The sequence below is a fragment of the Myotis nattereri genome (genome assembly GCF_964212035.1).
Source record: "Myotis nattereri genome assembly, chromosome: 15".
Classification (NCBI taxonomy): Eukaryota; Metazoa; Chordata; class Mammalia; order Chiroptera; family Vespertilionidae; genus Myotis; species Myotis nattereri.
In genome coordinates this window covers 14,779,099-14,792,083 of record NC_138090.1, presented here as the reverse complement: position 1 = coordinate 14,792,083, position 12,985 = coordinate 14,779,099, and the positions used below count along the sequence as shown (strand labels likewise).

At 38.3% G+C, this 12,985-nt stretch overlaps 1 protein-coding gene across 1 annotated transcript in view; it reads right to left on the bottom strand.

Annotated features, from left to right (window-relative positions):
* Nucleotides 1-12,985, bottom strand: part of NFAT5 (nuclear factor of activated T cells 5) — a 107,466-nt gene that overhangs the window by 1,900 nt on the left and 92,581 nt on the right. The window contains exons 10-13 of the mRNA XM_081107770.1: nucleotides 11,793-11,925; nucleotides 10,937-11,020; nucleotides 4,253-4,398; nucleotides 46-2,554 (exon numbers count right to left, since the gene is read on the bottom strand). Coding sequence (XP_080963896.1) covers nucleotides 46-2,554; nucleotides 4,253-4,398; nucleotides 10,937-11,020; nucleotides 11,793-11,925 — 2,872 coding nt within the window. The remainder of the gene's footprint in view (nucleotides 1-45; nucleotides 2,555-4,252; nucleotides 4,399-10,936; nucleotides 11,021-11,792; nucleotides 11,926-12,985) is intronic.

Genomic DNA, 12,985 nt, shown 5'->3' with positions numbered 1-12,985 from the left:
TTTAAACTAATAACATTTAAGAAATGAGAAATTAGAGTTTCTTACTATTTTGAATGCCAAATAAGAACATTCCTGAAGTCTGCTGAGATGAGCCAGGGGAATTTTGTAGTTGGTTCATTGTGCCTCCTGTAGTGTTGTGAAATAAAGTAGCCTGTGGTTGAGGTGAAGATGTGGCTCCTTGAATTCCAGGCATGTTGTTCTGAGGGGAATAAAGAGGAGACTGTTGCATCTCTTGTTGGTTTATACTGGTCTGCAATGCAGACATGGATGCTGGAGAGAGGAAGAGAGTTACTTGCTGCTCTTGAGAACTGGGTGACCCCTGGACCAGCTGCATCTGAGGAGAGCTATGGAACAAGGAAGTCTGTGACGATTCAGACTGGGTAGGACCTGGGTTTTGAAGTGAGGAAACTGTGGGCTGGTTCTGAAATTGCATGGGCTGTTGTTGCTCTTGATTCATTGTGGCCATATTATTTTGTTGGTGAAAAATTGACTGGTTCTGTTGCTCCTGATTAGCCATTGGATTTTGACTTGGGTTGAATATCATGTTTGGTGGTGGTGGTTTTTGAGATGCCATTGTGGCCATGGTATTCTGATTACTGAATAAAATACTCTGTTGTTGTTGCTGCTGTTGCTGCTGCTGTTGCTGCTGCTGTTGTTGCTGCTGCTGCTCCTGGGATGGGGAATTACTCTGGATGGCAACTATTGAGTGCTGTGCCTGGAAGATTGTCCCTTGTTGGTTTTGAGGCATTGGATTAGGAGGAAGGGAGCCCAGGGATACCTGAGGCTGAAACAGACCTTGCTGGGAGGGTTGTGCCTGTTCTTGAGAAAGCATGGGGGTCTGAATGTGTGACATTGGAGGCTGCTGTTGGAAAGCAGTTTGCTGCTCAGTGTTTGACGTTGACTGAAGTGGAGAAATTGAGTTCTGAGCTGCAAAAAATGAAATCTGTTCTTCCTGGGCTACTGCATTAGCCTGAAGATTATTCATTGGACTTTGGGAAATAAATATGTTGGCTGACTGCTGATCTTGAGAAACATTAGAGCCCTGTAGCACAGCCATGGTACTTTGAGAGTGAAACATTGGAGGCTGCATCTGTTCAGTGGAGGTTGTAGAAGTCTGACTGTGAACAATAGGACTTGGGCTGTGAAAAATAGAGCCTTGAGTTTCCTGGGAAAGGTTCTGAGCATCAGCAATAGGATTTTGAGGATGAAAAAGCTGAGCCTGTGAATGAGAAGGCTGCTGCAAAAAATTTCCAGATTGGAGTGACATTATCTCATTACCTTGCTGGAATAAACCATTACCTTGTTGCTGGGCACCACTATTTTGAACACTCATCATACTTTTTGTAGATGAAAAAAGGTTAACTTGAGGTTGACTGTCCCCACTATGTTGCATTTGGACAATGGTCTGAAAGACACTGTTCTGCATCTGTTTTGCTTGTGTGCCTGTTTCCTCTCCATCTCCTGAACTTGACGTTTGAAACATGGTAGTGCCAGGGGTTGCAACCTGCTGTGTGGTGGTTGTATTAGTTTCATTTCCAGAAACTGCAGGAGGAGAAGAAAACAATTCACATTGCATTTGCATGTCTTCACTGGTAGGTAATGCACTCATCATATGAGGAGTCTGCTGGTAAACTGGAGATTGCTGAAGATTTCCATTTGCTGAAGCAGTTGAAGGAAATAATTCCGACTGAATCTGAGCCTGGCAGATACTCTGTTGCATCTCCATCACCATTGCAGCTGATGATTCCATCACCTGCTGTTGCTGTTGCTGCTGCTGTTGACTAGATAATGTGTTTTCGGTCTGTGAGTGAACACTTTCAGCTCTTCCAGCTATTAAATTATCTGGTCTGGTATGGACTGCTGGCTCTGTCGGGGAAAACATTCCAGGGCTTACACTATTTTGAATTTGACTGACTTGTTGAAAAATGTCTGCACTAAGCTGTTCTTGAACATTCTCATTACCATCTGGAGAAGAAAACAAAACTGAAGATAACTGTTGTTGTGCCTCTAAAACTTGTTGTGCCTCTAAAACCAAGTCAACATTTCCACTGCTGCCACTAGCAGTACTGCCGCTAAAACTTCCAGCTTGCAACTGCTGAATGGTGTTCTGTATCTGACTCACACTACTTGGTGATGGGAACATACTTGATGAAATCTGCTGCTGTAAAGTCTGTGCTTGTTCTTGTAGTGGTGACTGCTGCTGTTGCTGTGATGCCTCAGTCAGGTGTGACAAATTAATCACAGTTCCATCTGACTGTAATACCTCTCTAGATTGAGTTTCTCTTGTCTGAAACTGTGTGGCCTGCTGCAGTAGTGCATCACTGTTAGGCAGCTGACTAGAAGCAGAAACTGTTGGAAAGGTACCAGGCTGTGAAATGTCCTGTGTTTGGATAGTTGTCAGGGTTTCTGGATTGTATGCCTTGGGCTGAATCTGCTGCTGCTTTTCATTTTCAGAGGGTAAGTGAGAAGATGATGATGATGAAAAAGAGCCATTTCCTGTCATATTAGAGATATTTTCTAATGTTTGTTGAGTTGATCCAACTGTCTTTGTAGTCTGAAAAATAAAAATTCCCAGATAATATTAATTAATAACCATTAAATGAGCTCAGGTGATACTTCAAAAATTAGTATTAGCCTAAAAACATATGCATATGCAGGACCAATTTTCTACTCGACATTATTTGGAAAATAGGTATAAGACTATTATTTTTGGTGATACATGTCTGATTGTCTAAAGAGTATTTTTAAAATCCTATATAATAAAAGCCTAATATGCTACGTGTCTGGTTGTCCATTCAACCAATCACAAGTGTAATATGCTAATGATATGCTAAGACCGCTCAACCACTCACTATGACGTGCACTGACCACCAGGGGGCAGACAGTTGACCAGTCAACCAGGCACTATGACATGCACTGACCACCAGGGGGCAGACAGTTGATCAGTCAACCAGACACTATGACGTGCACTGACCACCAGGGGGCAGACACTCTGACTGGTAGGTTGGCTTGCTGCTGAGGTCTGGCCGGTTGGGACTGAGTGAGACGGGCCAGACACACCCTAGAGCCCTCCCATGGTCCCTCCCTGGCCCTGATCCTTCACCAGTGGGGTCCCTTGGCCTGGCCTGCACTCTCTCACAATCCGGGACCCCCCGGAGGATGTCGGAGAGCCAGTTTCGGCCCAATCCCACAGGGCAGGCCGAGGGACCCCACTGGTGCACAAATTCGTGAACTGGGCCTCTAGTATGTATTATAAACAAACACAGTCAAATAAGGAAGTAAAAGAATAATCAACTGCCCAGCCAGTGTGGCTCAGTGGCTGAGCATTGACCTATGAACCAGGAGGTCATGGTTTGATTCTCGGTCAGGGCACATGCTTGGGTTACAGAATCAATCCCCAGTGTGGGGTGTGCAGGAGGCAGCCGATCAATGATTCTCTCTTATCATTGATGTTTCTATCTCCCTCTTCCTCTTCCTTCCTCTCTGAAATCAAATATATATATAAATCAATATGTAAAATAATCAGCTATTGATATGCTTAGGTCCGTTAAAACATTAATTCTATGGTTCATGAATTAACAGCAAGCTAAAAAATATTCCCATTTTGCCCTAACCAGTTTGGCTCAGTGGATAGAGCATCGGCCTGCAGACTGTAGGGTCCCAGGTTCGATTCCAGTCAAGGGCATGTACCTTGATTGCAGGCACATCCCCAGTAGGGGGTGTGCAGGAGGCAGCTGATCGATGTTTCTCTGTCATCGATGTTTCTAACTGTCTATTCCTCTCCCTTCCTCTCTGTAAAAAATCAATAAAATGTATTTAAAATATATATATTCCCATTTTGTGGTTTACTGGTAACATTGTAGGAGGAAAACAAATGAAAAAGGGAAAGGGAGTTACAGGAAGAGTGGGAAAGAAAAGGAAATAAAAATGTCTCTAATTTTAAAAATGCTAACCAGTACTTTCATTAACACCCTCCATCTCATAGGTCTAGCTAACACATTAATTCCTTCTTGCTTGTCAAAAATAGATACTGAAAGTCACTTTAAAGGCAGGCTACTTTACTGGAGTATAAAAGCACTTACTCTGAAAAGTAAAATTCATTAAGTGCATCTAAAGAAAAACAAATGTGAAAGAAACAGAAAAAGTAAAAAGCATAAACATGGAGAAAAGAAATCAAACCACTTAAAATATAAAAAGTAATTTTTATATTTTAGGTTAAGATGGGGGACACTTGTCAATACGGCTGGCTTACCTTAAAAATAGGAGATCTTTTTTCTGCTGTCACTTCCATTGGAGTAACATCTTCACTCTTAATCATACTGCTTGATATGAGTGGAGTGATCAGAGCATTAGGAAGAATATTTACCTTATCTAAATTACATCCAGTAGTCTTTATAGCTGCACACACAGACACACACACACAAAAAAGAAAGAAAAGCTTAAAATCACTAAAGTCATCAACTATTTCATTCTATATAGTGTGATGATTATTAGCCATATTTAAAAGTCCATTTTTTTTTTATGTTATGTAGCATGAGATACAAAACTGGCATATCAAAATGTATCCTCTCTTTTTTGAAGTAGCTTTGGCTTGAGGAAGGAAGAGTGATAGAAGAATAGAAATATCGATGAGAAACATCAATCAGCTGCCTCCTGCATGCCCACTACTGGGAACACAGCCTGCAACCCAGGCACATGCCCTGATCAGGAATCGAACCAGTTACCTCTTAATTCAGGGTGGATGATCAACCACTGAACCACGCTCAAGCTTCTTCTGAGAAGCTTGGCCACCAAGTAACGAAATAAATTTTGCGTTCCTAAATTAATGTCTTAGAAAACTTGAATTTGACAAGTTGACACATGAACACATTTCTCTTTTAGATAGGACTTAAAATATTTTCTTTTTAGAAATTTAAGGACTATTTTAGTTTACCAATTAAATTTCCAAAACAAAACCAGCAAGTATTTTTCACTTCTTTTTATTCCCATTTTCAATAGAGATTTACACTGAGAAGCAATATATAGCAGATGAGGTACATTTTATCACTTCATTATATCTACTTTTCCCCCTTGATTCTTCCTTCCTCCCTCCCTCCCTTCTTTCCTTCCTTTCCTTTTTTTGTCTATGTGAGTCAGCCATTGGTGGACTTAGTGACGCCTACTGACATCACTAATGACAGTCTTCTAAATTGAACACATACCCAAATTCTGATCTAAAAGATTACCACTACTCTGAAACCCTGTGGAGAGAAATATAGATTCCCCAGAATGCATAGCTGTTAAATTTCTTAATTTGATATTAAGAAGAAATCTTGGCAACAAAGAAGAATTTTAAATGATATATGAATAAGATTGCCACCTTTGTAAATATTCTGATTTAGAAATATTTGAAACTTTCTGATCTTTTTTTTTTTTTAATATATTTTTATTGATTTTTTACAGAGAGGAAGGGAGAGAGATAGAGAGTTAGAAACATCGATGAGAGAGAAACATTGACCAGCTGCCTCCTGCACACTCCCTACTGGGGATGTGCCCGCAACCAACGTACATGCCCTTGACCGGAATCGAACCTGGGGCCCTTCAGTCCGCAGGCCGACGCTCTATCCACTGAGCTAAACCGGTTTTGGCAACTTTCTGATCTTACTTCAACTTGTCTCATAGCCAATGGCTAGAAATAATTCCTGTGGAAACTGATTATACTGAGGAAGGGGAAAGTGCTCTTAAATTTAACTTTGGATATTCTACGCTTTATTATTCTGAGGAATGTATCATTTATTCTTGAGTTCCCTGGACCTATTTTCACCTAGATTCTACCAATACTTCTACAATTAAACTCAAAATCTAATTTTTACTGAGAGAAAATGTGAGGCATTTAAAAGTATTTGTGGCCCATCTCATAGGAAAATTTTAAAGACTATTAGTGTTGTCTTGAATAACATTCAACTGCTATTCTTCCTTTTGAATTCTATTACAATGTGAGCTCCATGAAGGCAGAGATTTTGTTCTTGTTGCATGATGTACAGTAAGCAATCAATGAATATTTGCTGAATGAAGAAATGGATGAATTAATCTTTCTTTACCTTTATCATAGTCAATTTAGTTCATTGTTTGGTTAATTTTACAATGCAGTGTGTTGCATATTGTCATTAATAGTATTTTTGGTCTAAAAATTTCCAATATCTAAAGACAAGTTTATATTATAGTTCAATTAGACATTGCTTATAAATATCCATTGACAAATAAATGCATCCACCTACAGTTACTGCTTAACAGGTCTATACATAATTTTCCCCAAAATTTATTTAGAGAAAAATCCTTATCATTTTAGTTTTATTTCCCTTCTGGAAAGTGAGAATAGGTGGAATAGGTTGAGCAAGAGTCTTTTACTTCTCCAAAGGAGCCCACTGACAAGCAGGTATGTCTACTGGTGTAGATAAATAAGAAAAGGACACTTTTTAAAATGCCCACACAAAAGATACAAGTCTTTCTATGACCATTGACAATTTCGTTTTCTGAGTCCTATTCTGGTCAGTATTCTGTTCTAGCTCTGCATGAATTCCAGCTGGAATCCTGTTGGTGCTGCCTGCAAGCGTGGCAAGTGCTTCTCTGGGCTGTCTGGTGTTACTAGGTGGGGAAGAGGGATGCTTGACCTGCAAGAGGAAAAGCATTTCTTCTGGTATATGTTCTAGCCTCCTGGTACTAACGGGCTTCCTGTTCTATCTCTGCTGGTGCTGGGGAAGCATGTAGGTAGGCTGCCTTCTGCCACTAGGTAGAAGGTCAAGACTGCAGGGTGTGGGTAGCTCATGTCACTAGGACGAGGTTTGGGTCTGTTCACCTTCTGCCACCAAATAGAGCCTTCTGTCACTGGGTGGAGGGTTGGGACACACTTGGCCTGGATCTTTCTCTGCTCTTAGGTGGAGGGCTAGGAGCTGCTAGGTCTGGGTCTCTGTCTGCTGTCAGGGGAAGAACAGGGAAGACACAAGGCCCTGCTGGCACCACCAATGCGGGTGGAGGGGCATGTGCTGCTGCCTGGTAGTGGTGGGGTTGCCCCCCTGGTTCTGCCATTGCCATCACTGCAGTTAGACTGACCTCCTGGCAGACTAGGCCCACTGTTAATTGATAGGTATGCAGGATGAGGTGGGTTGACCTTCCCAAGTTCTGTATTGCTACTGCAGGTATAGGTGGAGGGGGTGGGTCAGTTGCTGTCACTAAATAGGAGTCATCCCAACAAAAGTCTTTGCTGGGCTTTCCCTTTCCTGGTCTTCTGGCCAAAGAGAGCAGGCTTTTCATGCTTATTTACTGACTTATTTTTTGCCTATGCCCATTGCCAGTTCTGAGTAGCAGACCTCTCTAGTGCCCAATCCAGATAAATGGGAGATAAAAGGAGAACACAAGACTTGGTGTCATTCTTCAAAATATGAGGTCCCTAGCCAGTCTTTCTTCTCTCTATATTTTGAAGTCCTTTTATGATTGTTCAATTATTTCTAAGGTATTTAGTAGATTTAGGAGGGAGGAAAAGGGAAAAGTAAGTACATATTTTCTTGTCCCAGAACCCACAACTGTATCTTAATGGACCTGTAAATAATATTAAATGGCTTGAGAGATGTCACGCTCTTTTCTTCCTTCTTTTTCACTAGGTATTTATTGAGCCCTTTACAAAGTTCTAGGTACTGTTCAAGGTTTTGGGGGTCAGTGATGATGAATAAGATGGATAAAAGCCCTACTAGTGAAAATTACATTTTAGTGAGAGAAAAAAAAATACAAACATGTAAAATACAAACGACCTAGGGGTTGGGGGAAAACTTTTAAGCCAATTCAAAAAATGCAGAAGGTAAATAAGATAGACATATTTATCCATCCCAATAGCAATTTGAATTTATAAGGAATATTGGTATTGACACATTATGCCAAACAACTTTTAAAGTGCTCTCTTCTATTGATGTCAAATAATAACAACTTTTGAAACTTAGAACAATCCTTAGTAAAAGTTTGTTATCAGCAAGCAGCATAAAATGATAAGGTCAAGTACAAATATGCATGGTTAAAATAAAGATTTAAGGGGAGTGCCCTAGCTGGTTTGGCTCAGTAGATAGTGTGTCAGCCTATGGACTGAACGGTTTGATTCTGGTCAAGAGCATGAACCTTGGTTGCAGACTTGATCCCTAGCCCCGGTGAGGGCATGTGTGGGAGACAATCAGTGGATGTATCTCTCACACAGATGTTTCTCTGTCTCTCCCCATCCCTTCCACTCTATCTAAAAATCAATGGAAAAATATACTCAGGTAAGGTTTAACAATAACAACAACAAGATTTATAGGGTAGGGAATAATAGAGTGAAAAAATATAGAATTTTGAGGGCAACCTAAATTGTAATCTCTGTCAGTTACTAGCTGTATGACCTTGAGTAAATCACAACTTCTTTAGGCCTTGGTTTATCACCTGTAAAATTCGATTGAACTAGATTATCTCTATGGCTCCTCAAAGCTCCTAAACCTTTCCCTATCCAACCAGTAGAGAAAAGTATATGCTCTCAACTATTTTTCACACTAATCCAATTAACCACTCCTTATAAAGCTGAAACTGAGAGAATGCACATCAACACTTTATCCCTGGGTCTTGAACCTCCATCACAGAGTCTTTGAGCAATTTAGCTAACATTTACACTCACATCTATATAGATATAGAAAACTTTGTGGAAATATTCCCAAAAAAACTGTTAATAATAGTTTACACTGTATACTTTATCTTATTTAATACGCATTACTTTGTGTTAAGGATATATACACAGTTGGGTAAAACGAAAAATGAATCAAATGCTTTGGCACTAGTTGTTATCCTTACTCCCCACTCTTCCAAACTCTCTCCAAGGAATTAGAAACTTACTTCAGAGCAAAAGCTTTCAATATATGACCATAACATCATATTGGGCATCAAGTTTTAAATCTTATTGTAATTAATGGTTATTTGTCAGACTGTTTCTTAGAGGATTAATGCCATAACACAAATTTAAAAGTCATTTATGTTGCTCAGTTTTCATCATTAAAGTATACTTAATTAAATCTCCGAAATGGTACCTTGGCATTATACTAAAGCTGTGATTTCATGGAATAAAAATAAGCCATTTGTCAATGAAAATTCCTGGTTTCAAAAGCTATTGTCTTTTAAAATGATCAGTACTTCCTAATTAATGATACCTTATTTATAAAAACAAATGAAAATTTTAAACAAAGTTAGCTGAGTATTCAATTTAATTTTATATCTTCATAAAATTATTTTTATCATGATTTAAGTTGATAAAATTGTCAAAATAAGGAGGTCTGAATTTTGAAAAAGTAATACATGCATGTATGGTTGTATCCTTTTTTAGGCTTGTAAGATTTGGATCAATTGACTACCTTCAATTCATAATCTTGTACGATAAATTTCACATTGGATTAGGTTACTGTTCTATCTGCCTGATATTCCATGAAAGGAAGCATCAAGGAAATTTTGTAGAAGAGCACAAAGTTGGCAAAGGATAGACCACAAATGTTCAAGACTTTCTTTTTTTTAATATATTTTTATTGATTTCAAAGAAGAAGAGAGAGGGAGAGAGAGATAGAAACATCAATGATGAGAGAGAATCATTGATCGGCTGCCTCCTACATGCCCCTTACTGGTGATCCAGCCCACAATCCAGGCATGTGCCCCTGGACTGGAATCGAACCCGGGACCCTTCAGTCTGCAGGCCAACACTCTATCCACTGAGCCAAACCAGCTAGGGCAAGACTTTCTTTAATGATTAATTAATTATGGTATTATTTATCTAATAACATGGTTTGAATTATTTTTGCTTAGAGGTGTTACTTTTATACTGAAGTTTAACCTATCTTTTTTAATCCTAGCTAAGTGACCTTGGGCAAATTATTTAACCTCCCTGAAACCTTGTTTTCCTCATCTATGAAATGAGAATAATAAATTACCTACCTCATAGAGTTTGGAAGATTAAATGAGATAATGCCAATGAAGAGTGTGGCATATTGCTCAGCACTTAATATATGTCCAATGTGCATTAGCTATGATTATATATAGCACAGATTTATAAATTTTCTTGTATTTGAATCAGATAATCTTGGCAGCTTACTCATCAGTGCAAAATTTCTCACTAATCTACTCCGGGAAAGTGTTTGTGATCAGAAATTATAATGGCAAGCTATACTCAACACATTATACACATGAAAGCTAAATTTTACTACTGACAATAGAAAACAAAGCTACCAAATTTGATAAAATTTATTAAGCATAATATTCCCTTTTAAATGTAAATATTTTTAATTTTATAATTTAATTTTATTTAACTCATGAATTTCATGGCAGAAAGATATAAATAAAAGCTAGGATTATAGGAATAAACCAATGGCCATTATGTAATTGACATCTTCATTTATAATGGCACAAAAGTATCACTAAGTATCATAGTTGTATTAGAAATCTGAGAAAAGAATCTATCACATAACATCCTGAAGATACATCTTTGTTATCTCTTGGGACTGGCAAAGGAGTAAATAAAAATATCAGAAGAAAGAGCCTAAAGCAACTTTTTCAAATGTAGATAGTTCATATTTTGGTCTCTTCAGTCTCAATGTCAAGTACTAATCTTATTAGTAGAAATTTTTTTACATACATTATTGTACTTTACATATACTTTTAAGATTTTTAATATTGGGGAATGGAAAACAAAGAAAAAAACAAAAAACTCCACTCTAATATGTTAAAAAAAAAAGTTTACATGGTGAATGAAGGGAAATATCAAGTTGGGAAACAAATCTCTGCATTCAGTAAAAAACAAATATTTATTTTACAGTATAGATGAGACCCTGCTAAGTGTTCCAAGTACATAAGAGAAAACAAAATAGTAAAGTTTTTTAGAGAAAATACATGAGAATCAACTTAGTACCTTTCATGGCCTCTTCAAAAGAGCAAGGTCTTGCTGGACTAGATATTTCCTTCTTCACATTTACATTCAAAGCACCAGCTGTTGCTATTAAGAAAAAAAAAAAAAGATTAATGCTCTAACCCCAACTGAGCTACCCAGCCAGGGCAGATCTTCTAAATTTTTAACATTTCAATTGCTCTTACTGCTCTGGTTTCTAAAGCATCTATTTTGCCTAAATGCTTAAAATTATGTTTAAAATATTTATTCACCAGCAGTCTTTGATATTTTTTATTATACAGATTAGAAAATGTTATAGGCATATAACTCTATTTGTGATTCTTATCACTCATCATGACAAGCGTATCTCTTCTCTCTCCCAAAAGGCAATCCTGTAAACCAGCTAGGCTAAATTATTAGCAGTTTCCCAAAGTTGTCACTTTTATTTTTCTGCACACTAGAGAAACTCAATGAATGTTAATTCTTACTAAAGAGTAAGCTGTATGATAACTCTTCAGAGCATTCCTAGCTTTTCTTTTCTTTCTTTTTCAAAAGCCATGCTCTTTTTAAAAAAAAATTTTTTTTTTTAATTTCAGAGAGAAAGGAAGAAGGAGACAAAGATAGAAACATCAATGATGAGAGAGAATCATTGATTGATTGTCTCCTACATGCTTCCTACTGGGGATCCAGCCCCACAAATAGGGTATGTGCCCTAACTGGGAATCCAACCATGACTCCTGGTTCATAGGTGGACACTCAACCACTGAGCCACACCAGCCAGGCTACCACTTTTTCATTTTGGTTGGCTGGTCTTCATATTCTTCCAAAGTACCAGAAATTAATCATTCATTTTAGTTCAGACTTTTTTATTTTGACATACCTGGGTCTGGAGTGTAAGTAAATGGTTGAACATCATGAGATCTTCCAGCATTGGTCACTACATATATTCCCACTGATACTGGCAAAGTTATATGTTGGTCATGATATGGGGGAACCTTTACAATAAGATGATTCTAATTGAAAGAAAATTATAAGAGTCAGAAAAGAAGCAATATTTAAATAAAAAATTTGAAATGAAAATTATAATTAAGTATATTTCCTATAAGCAATAAAGGTCAAAAGTCTGACTACAAAAATTATTTTAAAGCTCAGGTTCATAGACATCAGGATATTAATCTTTTTTTAAAAATATGTTTTATTTATTTATTTATTTTTTTGACAGAGAGGAAGGGAGATGGATGGAGAGTTAGAAACATCGATGAGAGAGAAACATCAATTAGCTGCCTCCTGCACACTCCCTACTGGGTATGTGTCCGCAACCAAGGTACATGCCCTTGACTGGAATCCAACCTGGGACTCTTCAATCCACAGGCCGATGTTCTATCCACTGAGCCAACCCCGTTAGGGCCAGGATATTAATCTTAAAACTATTTTTAAGATAAAATCCAAATGTTTTATAATGACTAACAAGGTTCCTGCCCTGACAACTTTCTCTTATCCCCATTTTCCCCAGATCATTTATACTCTAGGCCAGTGGTCGGCAAACCACGGCTCTCAAGCCACATGTGGCTCTTTGGCCCCTTGAGTGTGGTTCTTCCACAAAATACCACGTGCAGGTACGCACATACAGTGCGACTGAAACTTCGTGGCCCATGCGCAGAAGTCGGTATTTTGTGGAATAGCCACACTCAAGGGGCCAAAGAGCCGCATGCCTTGCGAGCGGCAGTTTGCCGACCACTGCTCTAGGCATACTGACCTTCTCAGTCCATTCTTTTAACACACTAAATCCACTTTTAGCTCAGAGCCTTTATAACCTGCTGTTCTTTCCCACTAGAATATTCTTCCTTCACCTCTTAAAATGGCTAGTTTCTTACCCATTTTTGGTATTATTCAAATGTTTTCTCCTCAGAGAAGCCATCTCTGACCATCCTTTTAAAAGTGGCACCCCTCTTAGTCCTGATCACATAATCTTGTTTCTTTCTAAATTATTATTTATCACTACCTGAAATTACTGTGATAATGTGCTTTTTTTTTTTTCTCCCTCTACCCTCAAGAAGGTCCATGAGAACATAG